This window comes from Siphateles boraxobius, unplaced genomic scaffold (genome assembly GCF_051911475.1).
Source record: "Siphateles boraxobius isolate OS27281-9 unplaced genomic scaffold, OSU_SipBor_1 66, whole genome shotgun sequence".
Classification (NCBI taxonomy): domain Eukaryota; kingdom Metazoa; phylum Chordata; class Actinopteri; order Cypriniformes; family Leuciscidae; genus Siphateles; species Siphateles boraxobius.
The window spans coordinates 9,254,296-9,271,663 of NW_027509193.1; the positions used below are offsets into that span (position 1 = coordinate 9,254,296).

Here is a 17,368-nt window from a genome sequence, read left to right on the forward strand (position 1 = left end):
TTTCGGAATGATTTAATATTACATTTAGAGAGAAATGCAGAATAGGTCAACATAAGACCTTCATGGTTAGATGGCTTACCAAAACGAAATCATAACAAAACCATTTATCAAGAAATAAAAAAGTAGATTTATACAAAATATGCTTATTATTCTAGATAAAACACCTGTTCGATGAGTAGTTGTGTTCAAAGAAATTAGATCGTTTAAAAGGAAATTTGTGAGAACAAAAGGAACTGAAGACCACCAACCTGTGAAAAGATAAAGTGAGGTAGGCTAATATTCCAGATAACTTAAATGTTGTGTTTTAAGAAATTGCTTAATCCAGATAACTTTGAAGGCGTGATTAAGGGTTGTAAAAACAATTCATGCCTGCATTTTCAGTTGAGTTCATAGCCACAGATTTCTTAATGTAATGGTCAAAGTTATTCCTGCTCTTCCCATTTTACTTTTTACTCAGGAAAGAAAAGTACAGGTCGCCCTCTAGAGATATTCGTCGGCTATTGAAATTCAATTCTTCTTCTTCTTCTTCTTCTTCTTCTTCTTCTTCTTCTTCTTCTATGGTTTATTGGCGGTTGGCAAACAACGAACTGGTGCATCACCGCCTCCAAATGGTATGGAGTGCGGACTAGTTTTTTTTTTTTTTTACAAAAAATATCCTCTCACTTAAATTAGTTTATCTAATATATAGAAACAATAAATTATAACCCCTATCTTTTGACTCTTTTCGCAGAAGATCTATTAAATCAAATCGTATTGCCATCTCTCCTAATTTTTGGATCAAATGTCTACTTTCTCTTTCATATTTTTGACAATATATCATGCAAGCGTGCGGCCCTAACCCTGAAAAGTGAAGCCAAAGCTTCACCCCCCGGTGGCTGGTCCTAGTATAGGTAATAAACCCCGCCTTCCATTGTTATTCAACGGGACGTGAGACCAAATAAACAATGAAATTACGCTTCACATATCTTTTTTCACGCTGATGTAATTTCAAGTGTTTGTTTTTAAAACAAGTTTGTTTTTAGTTAGTTATTTGATGCTGCTGTGAAGTCATGATTGACAGCTGTGATTGACAGGTTATCTGAGCGAAGTAGTCACTGAAGCACCAACGGAATTTTTTTCGTTGCATTAATAACCAGTTGCCAACATATTGAATGCATGTTAAAAAGCTTGTGCTTGCGATTGATTTAGCGAGAGTGACTTGATTTCGCGAATTTGCGTCCTGCTCACTACTGCGCAGGTCTGGTCCCGAGATCGCTACTGCGCTGACTCAAGTATCAAGATGTCAGTGCCATGTCGGGACGCTGGCAAGCCGCTTCTCGCCAATGGAAGAGAGCGAAGGGGTGTCGTCCATCTTTTTTTAAAGTCTATGATATCATGACATGTTCTACAGTGTATTCCTGCCCACAGAACTCTCATTTCCCTGAGTTATGTTTACATATTCAATACAGTGCTCCAGTTCATACGTCCTCTAAAATCTAGAAGGCGGGATTTCCACCCAAAGCATCCAATAGAAACATGGGACACGGGATGCGATTCCTGACTTTCCCGGCGTTCTTCCTTAAATCGTTTAAACCAATCACAGAGAGGCCGCCCTCTTGCCAACGCACATCATCGGGTATTCGTTATGTATTGACATGCCTCGTAGCCAATCAGAGGAGGAAATCGCGACCCTCTGCCCAATCACAAACGAGGACGTAGTTCCGAAGCTTATAAATCACAAGGTGACAGTTTTCACGGCGTACTACTCATTGCCTTTAGCTGCAAGCTTGTCCCTGTAACCCCGGGCCCTTGTGTGCTGGAACTTATCGGTGAGTCAGGTTATCTCTGCATTTATCTAAAGACACATAGTGTGGAACTTCGCTTATTAAAGATAGGTAAATGTGCGGAAGTTTCGGATCCGACTAAAATAATTGCGGCTTTCTGGTGCCGTTCAGTGAAGCGCGTTGCTAAAGCTCCGCTAGCCGCTTGTCAAAGTCATTTCAAATGAATGAATGAGTCAGTCTGCGAACACGTCTCAAGAACTTAACCCAAAGAGCAACTGGGAAATAACGTTAAAGCTTCTTAGCTTCACAATTTACTATTGAATTTTAAATGCACGGAGGTTTAATTATTATATTGCTCGTGACACTTGTAACGTTAAAATGTCTGACTCGCGCTGGGCCCGTATCAGCCTGAAAGCTCGCACTGCGCCTCAGCCTTTCAAGTGCAAGCGTTTTAATACTTTAATGGCATTCAGTTACAGTTTGTCTGCTGTCATGTTATAAGGCAGTTTATGTGCATTTGTGTTTCAAGTACTATTCAAAGCTATTGGTGACCTTCACTATCCAGCTCGTCCGCGGGAGCTTTCTGCGGCTTAGAACTGAAATTAACCTTAGACGCGATTATTAGTTATTTTGTACTTTATAATGTATTTTTAGGCAAGTAGCATGAGCGTTGTGCTCAGGCTGTTCAAAAGGTTGACCAAAGGGTGACCTGAATTAGGTGAAGTCAAAATAGTCAACCAACGTAACTATGAATATTTAGAATTAAGCAAACGTGCATAAACTTCCACTCAGCCGACATATTAAGTTACATCATTTTTTGATGGACTTCGTTGGGGCTGTTGTCACAATGTTGACCGTTTTTATCAGGCTCTAATAACCTCAGGTTTAATGGCTGACTCTGTCCCTCAAGTCTCTGTTTCTTGAGTGGGTAAAAGTTTGTGTTGGCTGTTTTCAGTACAGTAGTACAACGTACATGACCTTTATGCTGCCATATGTTTGACCACTGGCTTAAAGGGGGGGTGCTTTAGGCCTAAAGAAGTTATGCATCTGCTGTGGCTAAAGGTTTTCTTGTCAAAGCAGGTCGGGGTCCCTTATATGTATACAGGCCATCCGTCATTTGGTTTGGATCCTACCAAAATTATGAAACGCGTATTTAATATTTGCTTTCTCTTAACTGTTTTGTGGGGTGTTGGAAATGCACTGATGGCTTGGCTTAATTAAATCAGAAGTCCCTTCAGTTGCAAGTGAGTTATAATCTCTAACTCCAGTATTGATGCCACAAACTGTTCTTGGTGCATTAGGTTCTTGTTGCCTACTGTGGTTTAATTTTCAGGAAGGTGATGCATGCCATGAAATCTTATGTTGATGACACTGGTGCTCTTTTCTTTCACCTGTCTAACATCTTTCTTCTCTACAGGCTTCAAACATGTACGCATGTGCTAAGTTTGTCACCTCACCTGCTGTGGTATGTATTCAAGCTCTAATGTCACATTCCATTGGCCGTTTATGAAAATTACCTTAATGCCATTCTTTTTAGAGTCTTGTATTTTCTTTCTTCCATGGAAATTGTCTATAATTATATCAGTTCTAAAATTATATCAGTTCTAACTACGTTTATAATCATGCATTTAAATGCTCCAATTAAATGTTTACTTTTACTCAGAACAACTTAAAACAGAGGACCATAAGCAATTCCTCACACAGAGCCAGCAATATTCATAATGTGTGATGCCAGGTTTATTCGAAAGCTAGATTAGAAGACAAACTAGAGCAGAGGAAAATTACGGATCATTTTTTTTTCTTTGTGCATTGTTTTGAAATGAATTTAAATTAAATTGGTCAAATTAATGTACACTGGATTATTGCACTGTCATAAAATATTTGAATTTGAAACGCATTTTCAACATGGTTTGGTAATAGAAAGCATACGCATCATAGATGTTAAATTAGTAGTTCTGAAAGTTTGTTCTTCCTTAGGTCCGTGGAGGATCCAGGGTTTTGGCCCGGCCAGTTTCAGTCTTGTTCAACAGACCTGAAGCAAGAACCGAACAGGTAAAAAAATAAAAAGTGCCTTCTATGTGAATGCTCCGAGTACTTTGCTTCTCATGCACATGCTTAAATTTCTTGCCCTCCCTTTCAGGCAGCTCTGTTGCCAGTCAGCGAAGCGACGCTCCTTAACCTAACCCGGGGTTTCCAGACCAGCGCTGTATCCAGAGATATCGACACAGCGGCCAAGTTCATTGGTGCTGGTGCTGCCACTGTGGGTGTGGCCGGATCCGGAGCTGGAATCGGGACAGTGTTCGGCAGCCTTATTATTGGCTATGCTAGGTAATCAAACTTTGAAGTTGGGCTCTTAAAATGGGTTTGTTATACATGTTGCTTGTACCTGATAGCTTTTTCTTCATTTACAGGAATCCCTCCCTGAAACAGCAGCTCTTTTCCTACGCCATTTTGGGCTTCGCTCTGTCTGAGGCCATGGGTCTGTTCTGTCTGATGGTGGCATTCCTCATCCTTTTCGCCATGTAATTTGGATGTCTTTTCTTCTAAGCAGTTCGGCTCCCTTGATCCGGAGATTGGAACTGACATGCAGCTTAGGCCGTGGCACCGCCATTCCAACAAAACTACAAGAAACTCTCCCTTTTTATGTTTTCCCTGTACCGTTTTTCTCTATCTGAACGTTTTATGTAAGAATTCCCTTCACATAAGACCATCTGAATAAATGGTTGAAATCTGTTTGTGTGTTTTTTCCGCTATAAGAATGTAGTCGTCTGAGGGAAGGTAAACTAGCCTGGTGTTTTTTGAAAACCATATTGGATTTGGGTTGACTGACTTTAAAAGTCACTCAATCTAATTCTTCTGACACCTTGAGATTTGCATTGCACTAACATTTAAATATACCCCATTTAAATTTTAGTTTTCCAATTTATGCACCTATTTACTCGCTCACCTACTGATTATATGCAATATTGAGACCCAAAGCACACAGGCAAATGTTTAACAATGTGGAGAAATGTGATTTTGAATTGGTATGCACATTTTTTCTAACTGGTTCGTAATTTGTGGTGCACTCATGTAAAAGAAGTTAATATCAATATTATCTCATGTATAGTACAATGGTTATTTATTAAATTCCAGTTGATATACAAAAAATGCATTACTGAAGCCATTCCTCAAAGGTATTTCAATGTTTTTGAAAGACACATTACAGAAGCAAGTAGTACTAAAACATTCACAGAAGGTAACTACATAATATAACACAAATTACACATTTCCCTCATTTAAAAAAGTGACAGCTTGATTACCATTTGTAAAACCACAATCGTATTAAATACTATGGTTAAGTGTAGTAAAACCACGGTAAATTTGTAGTTACCATGGTTTAACTTATATAAAGTGTCATATCAATGTTTTCTGTTTTTTTTAAAGTCGTGGTTAATTTTCGTGGAGCTGGACAAGGTCAATGTCAAGCTCAACCCATGCCGTCCAGAGAGGGGGTGCTGGATTTTATTTGGCTCTCTCCAGTGTACACCATTTGGAGAAGTCCGACCTCTGACCGAATATTGACTCGGTTCTGAGCCGGGTTTTTTTTAGTGAATCAAAAACATGCAGCGTGACCAATGCATTCCGAATCCCTAAAGAATGACTCTTATGAAACGATTCATTTTATCATTCAGTGCGACCAAAAATATCCAATTCCCAGTTCTACTACTCGCTTACTGAACTTTTTAAAAACATTTTGGGTTTTCTTATAACCAGATATAATATAATATGAATTTACATTTCTATTATCCAAATATTTTTTCAATAAATGCACTAAAATGGAACCAGAATCGTTTAAATCCCTTACAACTCCCATTCAACTCCAATCTCCTCCAGGAGTGCACCGCTAGATGGCGCTGCTTTCTTCTTGAATGAGGAGGAAGTGAAGAGAAATGAAACAACATTGATAAACAGGGCAGGCCGAGCGAGGGGAAACTACGTTTACGTGCGTTTAGACCTTAAACTCAGTTAGTCATTAATGTGAATGTTAAATGCTCATCTAATTCGACTGATACATTAAAATCAGCGCTGCTTTCGACACAGGGTGTTATAGTTGAGATCGGTAACGTTAGAGGGAAACGGGAGAATATGTAGGAGTCATTTCTCTCTTCCTGCCCTCCTCCGCTTGCCTCCGAGCGAGGAGAAACAGAAACTGCAGAAGAAACTGACCGATCTGACAGCTGGTCAAACAGTTCGCGGCTGCTTCGCTCTGATCGACGATGGCGGATAGCGTTGGGGAGGAGAAGGCCAACGGTTCGGTGGGGACGGTGCAGGGCCACGGAGCGCAGTTCTCCGCGAGTTTGGGTAATTCTCTACCGGGGCATTCATCAGCGTCCCCGCCGCCTCTGGCAGAAACCGGCCTGTCCGTGGTCGCTCCCGGGATCCCGCACACCATCAGTCCGGCTGTGGAGAGCGGACTCGGTCTGCTGACCCATGCGCTCGACTCCACGGTCCCCGGGGCCCTTTCTCCATCCCTGCCGCCCGGTATCGGATCAGGAGTTCCGGCCGGAGCGGGCCTCCTGTCCCAAATTCACGCCACCTCCTGGGATCCCACGTTAAGCACCGACTGGGACAACGAGAAGGCGTCTCAGCAGTGTATTCTCCGGATAAAAAGGTAATTTTGCACTATCTTATAGGATCTGTAACGTTATTTGTTTTTGGAAGTGTAAGACAATTTTTTAAAGTTAGCCTGCGTACAAACAGTTGAATTTACTTTCTAATCCAAACATATGGTGAATTTAAGTATGTCAGAATGCTGATTGAACTGAATGAGCCGATTTATATTTAACTGGTAAATTGTTGTTCTTGGTTCAATATTAATTAGACTACAAAAAAAATAATGTTCATTACATTAATGCAAAGTTGTTTTAATTTCATTCTAATTTGTTTTCGTCTTATGTATGCAATTCTTGCTTGAGAATTAAGCATACAAAGTTGAGTAATTTATGTTAACAATATGCACTTACTTTACTCACCTGTGAGCATTATTCTTTTCTGATGAATGCACAGTGCTGTAATTGGCTATCAGACATCCACCTCAGTAGAACCTTTTTTTTTTGTTATTGATTATTGGTCAAAAAAAAAATATATATATATATTTTTTTTATATATATATATATAGCCTATATGTTGCTCAAACCAATGACCAGTCAATCTCTACTAGCCTGGTATTCTCAAAACTTTTCCAGTCAAATGTTACAATTGTGTCTGCAGATTAACCTGTCATAGGCAACTGCAACAATGTTGCCACTCTCGGGAACTGCAGTGACTTTGGCCTTGACCAGACGTCCCCAGAGGATAAATAATAATGGAAAAGTGGAAACACTCAGTTACAATGAGTCAGTTATGTTTATGTGTAGTTTGGCTCTGTATTACAGGGATTCGGTGGTCTGATGATTTTCTTGGCAGGGTGTGTTCTGTGTGTGGCTTCTGCGTCCTCCTTGAGCTTTGACAAAAATGGCACACACTGCCACTGATTTTTCTTCATGTGAGTGATGACTCTGTTTTTAACTATTCTAAACACTTTTTTTTTTCATTTAGAGACATTATGTCCATCTATAAAGAACCTCCTCCGGGTATGTTTGTGGTTCCTGATCCTCACGACATGACCAAGGTAAGCATCAGCAACAGATGTTGCTGAAATATCACCATAAATTGTTAGGGAAAACTCCCTCACAATTCTGATGATATTTCAGCAACATCTGTGTTCCCTCCCTCTATCCTTCCGTCTATTGTTATATTCTTACTAAAGAAGGCTTTGGTTGCACGTGCAGTTAGTGCATTAGGTTTCATGAAATAACAATGAACAATACTTTTACAGCATTTATTATTCTAGGTTAATGTTTATTTCTACATATACACTAGTGTTCAAAGGTTTTTTTTATATACGTATATTCGGCAAAGATGCATTAAAGTAAATTATTTTAAATTGTTACCAAATAAATATATTCCAAATAAATAAATTCCAAATAAGTTCTTTTGAACTTTATATTCATCAAAGAATGCATGACCGTTTCCGCAAAAATATGAATCAGCACAACTGTATTCAGCTTTGATAATAATGAAAATGTTTCTTAAAGGGATAGTTCACCCAAAAATGAAAATTCTGCCAGTATTTACTCACCCTCATGTTGTTCCAACCCCGTAAGACCTTCGTTCATCTTCGGAACACGAATTAAGATATTTTTGGTGAAATCTGAGAGCTGGATCACTCCTCCATAGGCTTCTTCAGGGATTGAAACTTGCCAGCCCCGAAAAGTTATTAAAGATATTGTTAAAATAGTCCAAGTGACTACAGTGACTCAATCTTAAGTTTATCAAACGACGAGAATACTTTTTGTGCGCAAAAAAAACAAAAATAACGACTTTATTTCAACTATTCATTTCCTTCTCTATGGGCCTCGTGTCCACTAGTCCACCAGAGTTCACTAGTGTAATGGCGTAAGCTTCTGTTGTTGTGTCACACGCATCACACACATGACCAGCGTCGGCCAATAGTGAGCCTACGTGTGACGTAGCTCTACGCCATTACATACGCTAACTGAGTAGAGGCCCACAGAGAAGGAAATGAATAGTTGAAATAAAGTCATTATTTTTGTTTGTTTTTGCGCACAAAAAGTATTCTCGTTGTTTGATGAACTTAAGATTGAGCCACTGTAGTCACTTGGACTATTTTAACGATGTCTATAATAACTTTTCGGGGCTGGCAAATGTCAATCCCTTAGAAGCCTATGGAGGAGTATGGAGGAGTGATCCAGCTCTCAGATTTCATCAAAAATATATTAATTCGTGTTCCGAAGATGAACGAAGGTCTTACGGGGTTGGAACAACATGAGGGTGAGTAAATACTGACAGAATTTTCATTTTTGGATGAACTATCCCTTTAAGCAGCAAATCATCATATTAGAATGATTTGTGAAGGATCATGTGAGTAATGATGCTAAAAATTCAGCTTTGGACCTCACAGGAACAAATTAGTTTAAATTATATTCCAATAAAAAAAATGTTTTTAATTGTAATAACATTTATAAATATTACTGTATTTCGATCACATAAATTAAGCTTTTAAGAGCATAACAGAGACTTCATTAAAAAAACATTAAAACAACTTTACAGACCCCAAACTTTTAAACTGTAGTGTACTAATATATATGTGTATATACATTTGTTGACGAATGTCTGCGTTTACACTTGGCATTCACATGCGATCACCGTGATCCGATCAAGCAGATCGGATCATTAGCCAATCAGGACATGGGCCGTTTACATTTGTTCACATTAAGTAGCCTCTTTATCTGGATAACAGATCGGATTTCTGTTTCCTGCACAATATTTAAATTAGGTCTGTGGCACGACACCAGATTAGGAGTAAAGATGATACCAATTAAACAATGTACCAATTGCTTTCACTCACTCACTTTACTTTCCTGTGCAATCTCCAGTCTAAATTAAGTTTTTTTGGAACGAAGGAATAGGCCTACTTCCAGAGTTGATCATACAAAAATAACTGGGTTGATCATGTTAAACAAGTCACATCATCGATCATCTGGGTTTAAGTTTATAGCGTGCAATGACTAAATTGACAGAAATGGGAGATTGATTAACATGCTGAAACAATAAAAACATTTAAAACATTAAAACATTCTGATTATTCCTCTGGCAAAGCAGCGAGCAGCTCTTCATTAAGATCTCATGACTGACTGTGATTGTACAGGCGATCGCCTCGTTCAGATAATGTTGCACAATTAAAATGAAAAATGACACGCATAGGATCATGTAAGTCTAAATAAACTATTTTAAAGATTGACGTTGATTGTAAGGTTCAAATAAGTTTAATTTCTTGTCTAAACTGCGTCTGGCCATTATTTTCTGACTGACAGCCACGCGGGGAGACTGATTTATATGACGTCCACCTGTGAATGCAGACACGATGGCTGGATTGCGTTTACATTACACTGAGATCCGTCACAATGCGTCCTCGACCCCCTCCGAACCTGGACACGCTGATCGGATAACATTCCGATCAGAAGTGCGTTTACACTTGTCTTTTCAATGTGTATGTGGACAACATCCGGATACAGGTCGCATGTTAATGCCAAGTGTAAACACAGCCAATTATGTACCAGCATGAATTAACAATAGTACATTTAGAAATTATCCTAAATAAATGAATGCTGTAAAATATATTGTTAAAAAAAAAAAGTCATGGAAATTGCTGTAGTTGAATGTAGGTCTGTTGTCATTCTCCCATATAAAGCCGCCTCCACCTGTCTCCACAGATTCACGCCCTCATCACCGGCCCCTTCGACACACCATATGAGGGTGGCTTCTTCCTCTTCCTGTTCCGCTGTCCCCCTGACTATCCCATCCACCCTCCACGCGTCAAACTGATCACTACAGGGCACAACACCGTTCGTTTCAACCCCAACTTCTATCGCAATGGCAAAGTTTGCCTGAGCATCCTCGGGTAAGGGTAATTTCTTGTTTAGGCTTTGTTTGATTCTCACAGATAGTTTACTTAACTCTGAAACTAAAAGTGGCCAAGGCCTGTTCACACCAAGGACGATAACTATCCACAGTATTCCTGCGCCCCATGACGCTTTGCACGAATTAAGGGTGTAACTTCCGTTAAGCTGTAAACAATCCGTGAAAGACTAGCTCTGGACGCAATAATATATATTTTTAAACCGTGTACGATGACTTTACATTATTCTACTTACCCTTCAACCAATGAACATTAAAAGGACATTTAAAAGTGTAAAAGCATAAACAAGGTACTTTCAAAAGACCATGAATAATCTATGAAAAAGTATCTTTCCACAGCAAAATCGGCGGTAATCTGTATTATGTAACATACGTTGCCAAAATAATAAAAAAATGTTTTACTTCAGCATTGCGTGATTCTATTTTAAAGGGATTTCAGTCATTTTGACAGATAATAAATTGTAAATTTACCTGTGAAACCAAACCTGGAAAGAGACGTGCAGGATTTGGGGAGTATTCCAGTGAATTGGTATAGGCTACATCGTAAATTAAATCGGGAGAACAGACCACAAATGTGCAGTATATGTTGACCTTTATCGTACTATTACAGCGAAATTCAAAAGAAAAAAAGAAAATAATCATGAGGAAAAGAATGCAGAGCTCTTACTATAGATATTCTTGTTATAACCTGTCACGTTAAAATACCACGTTATTCTGATGTTATTCTTAGATAAAACATGAAAGAAAACTAATAGCTCATTAAGTTAAACTGACGGATCAGCTTTATTTGTAGGGCAACCTTATGATTTGAAATGATTCGTTTCAGTCTTTTTGAATGGGAGTTCCCCAAACCGGAAGTGCCACCCATAATTCAAAACGCAGTAAACTCGTCAGGAATAAGGTGGATAAAGTTTTGATAATCATTCTAATTCTTTGAGAATAAGAAAGTCCACACCATAACTACAACAATAAGGACTCAGAGGATCGATATCATTGGAATCCCTGGAGTTCTTTTTTTCCAGCTGATAAAAGATAAAAACATTAACAGCCGATCAAAAATCCACCCGACGGATAGAGCTGAAGCATTTAAAGTGGTAGACCCCACCGTGGTGTCGACGGTAATATAGTTATCGTTGGAATCAATTTCAGTGGAATATCTTTCCAGCTGATAAAAATACAATGTATAGTTTAAATAATTTTGTCTCTATACGATCTGATTTTGATTCTCTTAACCAGTGATGCATATTTGCAGATACACCCAAAAAAAATCTGCAATAGATTCAACAACAACAACAAAAATACACTTTAGTTTTTTTAAATGGTTGTATAAAGGGGAATGAAATCAAGTCACACATGAGCTTAATAATCTGATAATAGCTTAGGACTTGACAACAGTCAAGAAAGTCTTTCAGGCTTCTGTGCTTCAATGTGCAATGTCTAAACTCTAGTGAAAATCCTTATTAGGAATTAAAAAACGAGGTACTCCAGTTGTAGGAAAATACATTAATTTAGAAAAATAAAGCTGTTAGGGCTGTCGCTAACGATTATTTGGGTAATCGAGTAATCAGTCGATTATTTTGATGATTAATCGTAAATTTTTTGGTAAAAACCACAAATAACCATTAAAATACATAGGTGTAATAACAATGAGGCAATAACAATTTGTTCAAATAAAGTGTCAAAAGCAAGTTATCATATGGTTTTGTTGAAACAACACTGTTAAAATTCATAATATACGTAATATAAACAAAATATACATTACATATTATAACAAATACCTGCAAAGGTTGGCAATTGGTGGCAAAAGGTTGGTGATTGTTGGTGTCATCACATAAAGCTTGATCAAATCCATGTTTAATATTGGCCAAACAACATTTATTTCAAATGTCCACTTAATCTTTAATATTTGGCCACTTCTTTACAATAGAAATGCTACAGCCACTGTAATTTCTTGAACATGTGGACATCAAAACATGCAAACTCAGAGCGAGGGTTTAAAGTGTTATTGAAATCGCGATGAACAACAATTTGCATATTTAAAAAAAATATTGATATATTCTCCTCTGTTAGTGCAGGTTTTTAAATTATTTAAGTTACAAGTCTGGTGAAATGGCGCATGTTGCGTTCCCAGATGAACGTTATAAGCAAACCCAAATAAACAGCCCATGCAGAGACTGAGTTTGTGTGGAGCAGCATTTAATGTGAACGGAGCCACTCGGAGATGCTCGAAGGAACACGTGACCTTATAACGTATACCGTACACGTATGTAAACACGGGAAAATCGCAATCGACTATTCAAATGTATTCGAAGAATCATGACAGCCCTAAAAGCTGTTAAAACATATTTTTATTAGAGTTTGACTGGCACATATGCAGATAGTGAAGATGAGTATACAGACGTTGCAAAATAAAGGTGTCTCTTACTGATATATCGGTATTAATTATTTTTTACACACATATATATATATATATATATATATATATATATATATATATATATATATATATATATATATACACATACTGTTAGTCATTTATTCAATATCGATCCATATCAATGTATTGTTACCCTTAGTAGACGCTAATATAGTTAGCTTTATAGTTATCGTTCTTGGTATGAATGGGCTTTTACTCAGATTCTAGCTGTTTCTTTCTATAGCACTTGGACTGGTCCAGCTTGGAGTCCCGCCCAGAGCATCTCCTCTGTTCTCATATCCATACAGTCCCTAATGACAGAGAACCCATACCACAATGAGCCAGGCTTTGAGCAGGTACTACTGCTCCCACATTCTTGCTTTAGAAGGTCCCTGTGCTGTGTTTTATTTGGTTCACAGTGAATGCTATAGTTTATTCGTCTGTTTGCTAGGAAAGGCACCCAGGTGACAGCAAAAACTACAACGAGTGTATCCGTCACGAGACCATGCGAGTTGCTGTGTGCGATATGCTAGAGAGTAAAGTGCCGTGTCCCGAGGCTTTGTGGTGAGTGATGATCCCTCAACCGTTTCGCATAATCATGGTCCTTTTTAAAAGGCTTGTAGGCCGTACTGTACTTTTTATTAGTATTGCCATTTATTAAATGGTTTAAGTTTTCTTAGGAAATTATATAACTCATCAAAAAAAAAAACAAGTCTTTTTTTAATAGTCAGCCCTGAATTTATTTTTGAGTTTTTATCTAAAACACATTTTTTAAATTTATTCTTGTTGTTTTTTTTATTTGCTTTTTTATAACTAAGTCCCCATGAAAATAGCCAAGGAAGTTTGCATGTCGTTAAAAAACAGACCGATCAACTGTTTATTAAACGCATTGTTGTTCTGTTCCTAGGAGCGTGATGGAGAAGTCCTTCCTGGAGTACTATGATTTCTACGAGGGGGTCTGCAAAGAACGTCTGCACCTCCAAGGGCAGAACATGCAGGTGATGACTGTTTGCAAATGTGCTTTGCTACATTTTCACATTGTGCCTTCGGATTTGTCATTTCGATTGTCATCATAACATTAGAAATACAACCTTATGCAAATGTTTGTGTAATAGTTTATGTATGTGTTGTGATATTACACATGTTCCTATTAGCTGTGGTGAGTCATTCATGTCATCATTTACTGAAGACAAGAACAAAGAATCTGACGTACTCCCACAACTCCTAGTCAAGAGTACTTGAGTTTAGCTGAATCACTGAGTGATGCTTCCATTCGCCTGCAGCCATTTCTGTGGGATTTGCAGTTGTTATTGTCCTCAAGTGAATTGGACTGCTATGAATCAATATTCAGGCATTTTGTAGTTGTGTGACTCGACTGTTGTGGAATTGTTGTACAGACCGTGGTTAAACCGTGAGACCGTGGTTTTTTGATAACAAAAAAATGCTTGAAATATCTTACTTTGCATGTAATGAATTTATTTATTTATCAGCATCATTACTCCAGTCTTCAGTGTCACATGATCCTTCAGAAATGTTTCTAATATGATACTCAAGAAACATTTCTGATTAATATTATTATCATCATTAGTATTTTTGTGGAAACCATTATAATGTATTTAAGGATTCTTTGACAAATAGAAATTATAATTTTTTTTTTTTTTTAAAAAGCACTTATTTGAACTAGAATGTATTTGTAAAATTATAAATGCCTTTACTAGCACTTTTGATCACTTTAATGCATCCTTGATAAATAAAAGTATGAATTTCTTTCCCAAAAATAAGAGCATTGATCCCAATCTTTTGGATTATGGTGTGTGTGTGTGTGTGTGTATATATATATATATATATATATATATATGTGTATGTATGTAAACTTTTTTTGCGGTTTTACAATTTTATAGTTGTTACCTGAGTGTAGTTTAATATCCTAAACGTTTTGTTCCTTCCCTTTTGTTCCCCGTCAAATGTATGTATTTCTTGCAGGATCCTTTTGGGGAGAAGAGAGGTCGTTTTGACTACCAGGGTCTCTTGACCCGTCTCAGAGCCATCCAGAGGCGATTGCGGGAAAAGTGTCCGCCAGAGGACAACGACGGCGACTCTGACTCGGACACCAGCTCGTCCGGCACCGACCCGGACAGTCAGGGCAGCTCACAGCCTTAGAGTGCCCTCTAGGGGTGCAACGCGAGCAAAGGTTAGATCGTTTCCCTTTACCTGCAGCTCCGGACTCCTCAAGCGAGCACAGATGCAAGAAGAGCCGGAAAACAACCTGGAGAAATCTGCTCACGGAGAAGAACAGAGATTCTGTTTCTTCTGATTGGTTAATATTTTTGCTCTTGCTCCTTGTGTGCTGGCCAATGACTGCCATTTGTTTTGCTGTTTATTTTTTTCCCTGATGGAGAAGAGGTTCAGGAGGGGGAATGAGGGCCTTGCATATAGATGTATGTGTGCGTGTGTACATTTGTGACAGAGTGGTATACGCGCTCCTCAGCAGGTCAACACAGCCTCTACCTTTCGAGTCCATGTTTCTCTGTCTCTTGCTGCATCCATTGTAGAGCTAAACAGAAGAAAAAAGTCGTCATATGAAGTCAAATAATTCATTATGATAATAAAATCACTCTTAAAACAAACCAGTTTACTTGCAAATGCACACATTTCTTTTTTGTTCCACTGTTTCCTTATAGTCTGATAAAAATGTTTGCTTTTCACTAATGAAATCATTAAAAAACAATTTGTATGGTCATAAATTGAGATACACATTCATAATGAATTGAACCCCACAGTTTAAGAGCAAGAAAAACGGATGCAACTTTAAAGAAATGTACATATGATTATATAGAGAACTTTTATTTTAATGTTCAATCTTCTTAAAATGCTATTGAACTGGTTAGAGTAACAGCAGCCTGCCAAGCACTCGTGGGAAAGGTTGCCTTTTGAGTGTCGGTTTCGTTTGGTGAACTTAAGTCTGTCTCTAATTGTGAAGCTGTTGAGTGTCAAAAGAGACATCTGTTCTCGGAATAATCCTGAACTTTCACAAGACGGAAACATACTTTTACATGCTTTTTGTTGTAATTTCACAGCAGTTCCACACCAGCTCTGCTCAAAGCGTCCCTCGATACTGCTACAAATGTCCTTCTCTTTACCGGGGATACTGTGGTCACTTGTGTCATCATATGCAATGGGATGAAGCTGTCTAGTACAGATTTGTAGAAGAGGAATGGATTCACATTCAACCATTTCTTGAAACCATGGTTCTATCTATGCTCCGATTAGTTTTCATGGAGTGCACCAAAATATTTTGCAACAATTTGTTGAAATCCATCCCTTTAAATAGCAGGCATAAAGTTTCCCACACTGTACTAAACACAACCAAAATGGCAGCCTTTACTTTTCTGTACATGTATACATTTTTAACACATTCTAGCCATGAAAAAAGCAGATTACATTTAAGACATATACTGAGTGATTGACCACACAAAAAAAACTCCTTTTGCAAAGGTTTACTTTTTCAGTTGGGCCAAGTACAGTTCTGAGGTTGTTGCATGTGCTATCATTTTGATTTCTCTTGGGTGAGAGAGAATATATTCTGGTCTAGGACATCATATGTTGATAAAACAGCACTGTTAGGTTGCTTGACTCTTAAGTCTATGTGTCTCTTCTAGAACGCCCTGCAACAGGAAACAGTTCCTTAACTGTGAGTTTGACTTTGTGATGTACTAATGCTTTTCCCTTGTTAGCGAAATGAGAATGAATTATGTAAATAATTAATGTATCAATCAATTGCAACTATAAGGACAAATATATATAAAATTGATTCTGATTACTTGTCTCTCTTTGATTGTTTTTGTTTGTTTGACATACTATTTTAATCATTCAAAATGGCAGAGGGAGTGTATATTATATTTTACACAATATTTCACTCATAATTCTCATAATTTTACATGTTGAGATTTTTTCTTTGCACTCTATGGTCAAACTGATTCATTTTACTATGTGGGATTTTCATGGTAAATGAAAAAAAGACCACTGTAATTACAGTACATATATTCCGTTCAAAAGTTTGGGGTCACAAAAAAATGTATCACGGTTTCCACAAAAATATTAAGCAGCACAACTGTGTTCAACACTGATAATAATCAGAAATGTTTCCTGAGCAGCAAATAATTTTAGAATGATTTCTGAAGGATCATGTGACACTGAAGACTGGAGTAACAATGCTGAAAATTCAACTTTGCCATTACAGGAATAAATTACATTTTACAATATATTGAAACAGTTCATTGTAATAATAATATTATTGTTTTACTGTATTTCTGGTTAAATAAATACAGCCTTGGTGAGCACAAGAGGCTTCTTTTAAAATCTTACTGACCCCAGTAAGAGATAAGAGATTTTTGAAAGGTAGTGTATAAAAGCAATGGTTAATATGCACTGAATTATTAAACTCAGCATTTTATTTCAGGTTTTGGTGTTTTTAGGTCACAAATATGACACGTTGAAATATCCCCTGCTATTAACTTTCAGTCAGCTTTATGCGACGTGTTTTTTTGGGGGGGGGAATCAAGTATTCATATAGTTCTAAAAGAATGCGGGCTGTGACTGATTTGGACAATTAGGATTTTAATTTAAATGTCTTGAGTTGATCTGTTTTGTGCACATCAGATCAACA

At 37.7% G+C, this 17,368-nt stretch overlaps 2 protein-coding genes across 2 annotated transcripts; both read left to right on the top strand.

Moving 5' to 3' along the window:
- The first annotated feature begins 1,680 nt into the window (after positions 1-1,680).
- On the top strand, positions 1,681-4,496 carry atp5mc1 (ATP synthase membrane subunit c locus 1). The gene is made up of 5 exons (XM_077212082.1): positions 1,681-1,808; positions 3,181-3,228; positions 3,741-3,815; positions 3,904-4,091; positions 4,175-4,496. The coding sequence occupies exons 2-5, from the start codon at positions 3,190-3,192 to the stop codon at positions 4,287-4,289; spliced, it is 417 nt and encodes a 138-aa protein (XP_077068197.1). The 5' UTR covers positions 1,681-1,808; positions 3,181-3,189; the 3' UTR covers positions 4,290-4,496.
- A 1,141-nt stretch (positions 4,497-5,637) lies between these two features.
- Positions 5,638-16,522, top strand: ube2z (ubiquitin-conjugating enzyme E2Z). The gene is made up of 7 exons (XM_077212081.1): positions 5,638-6,417; positions 7,344-7,416; positions 10,082-10,269; positions 12,947-13,058; positions 13,154-13,266; positions 13,610-13,700; positions 14,686-16,522. Exons 1-7 carry the CDS (start codon positions 6,023-6,025, stop codon positions 14,860-14,862), a joined length of 1,149 nt encoding a protein of 382 aa, XP_077068196.1. The 5' UTR covers positions 5,638-6,022; the 3' UTR covers positions 14,863-16,522.
- The last annotated feature ends 846 nt before the right edge of the window (positions 16,523-17,368 follow it).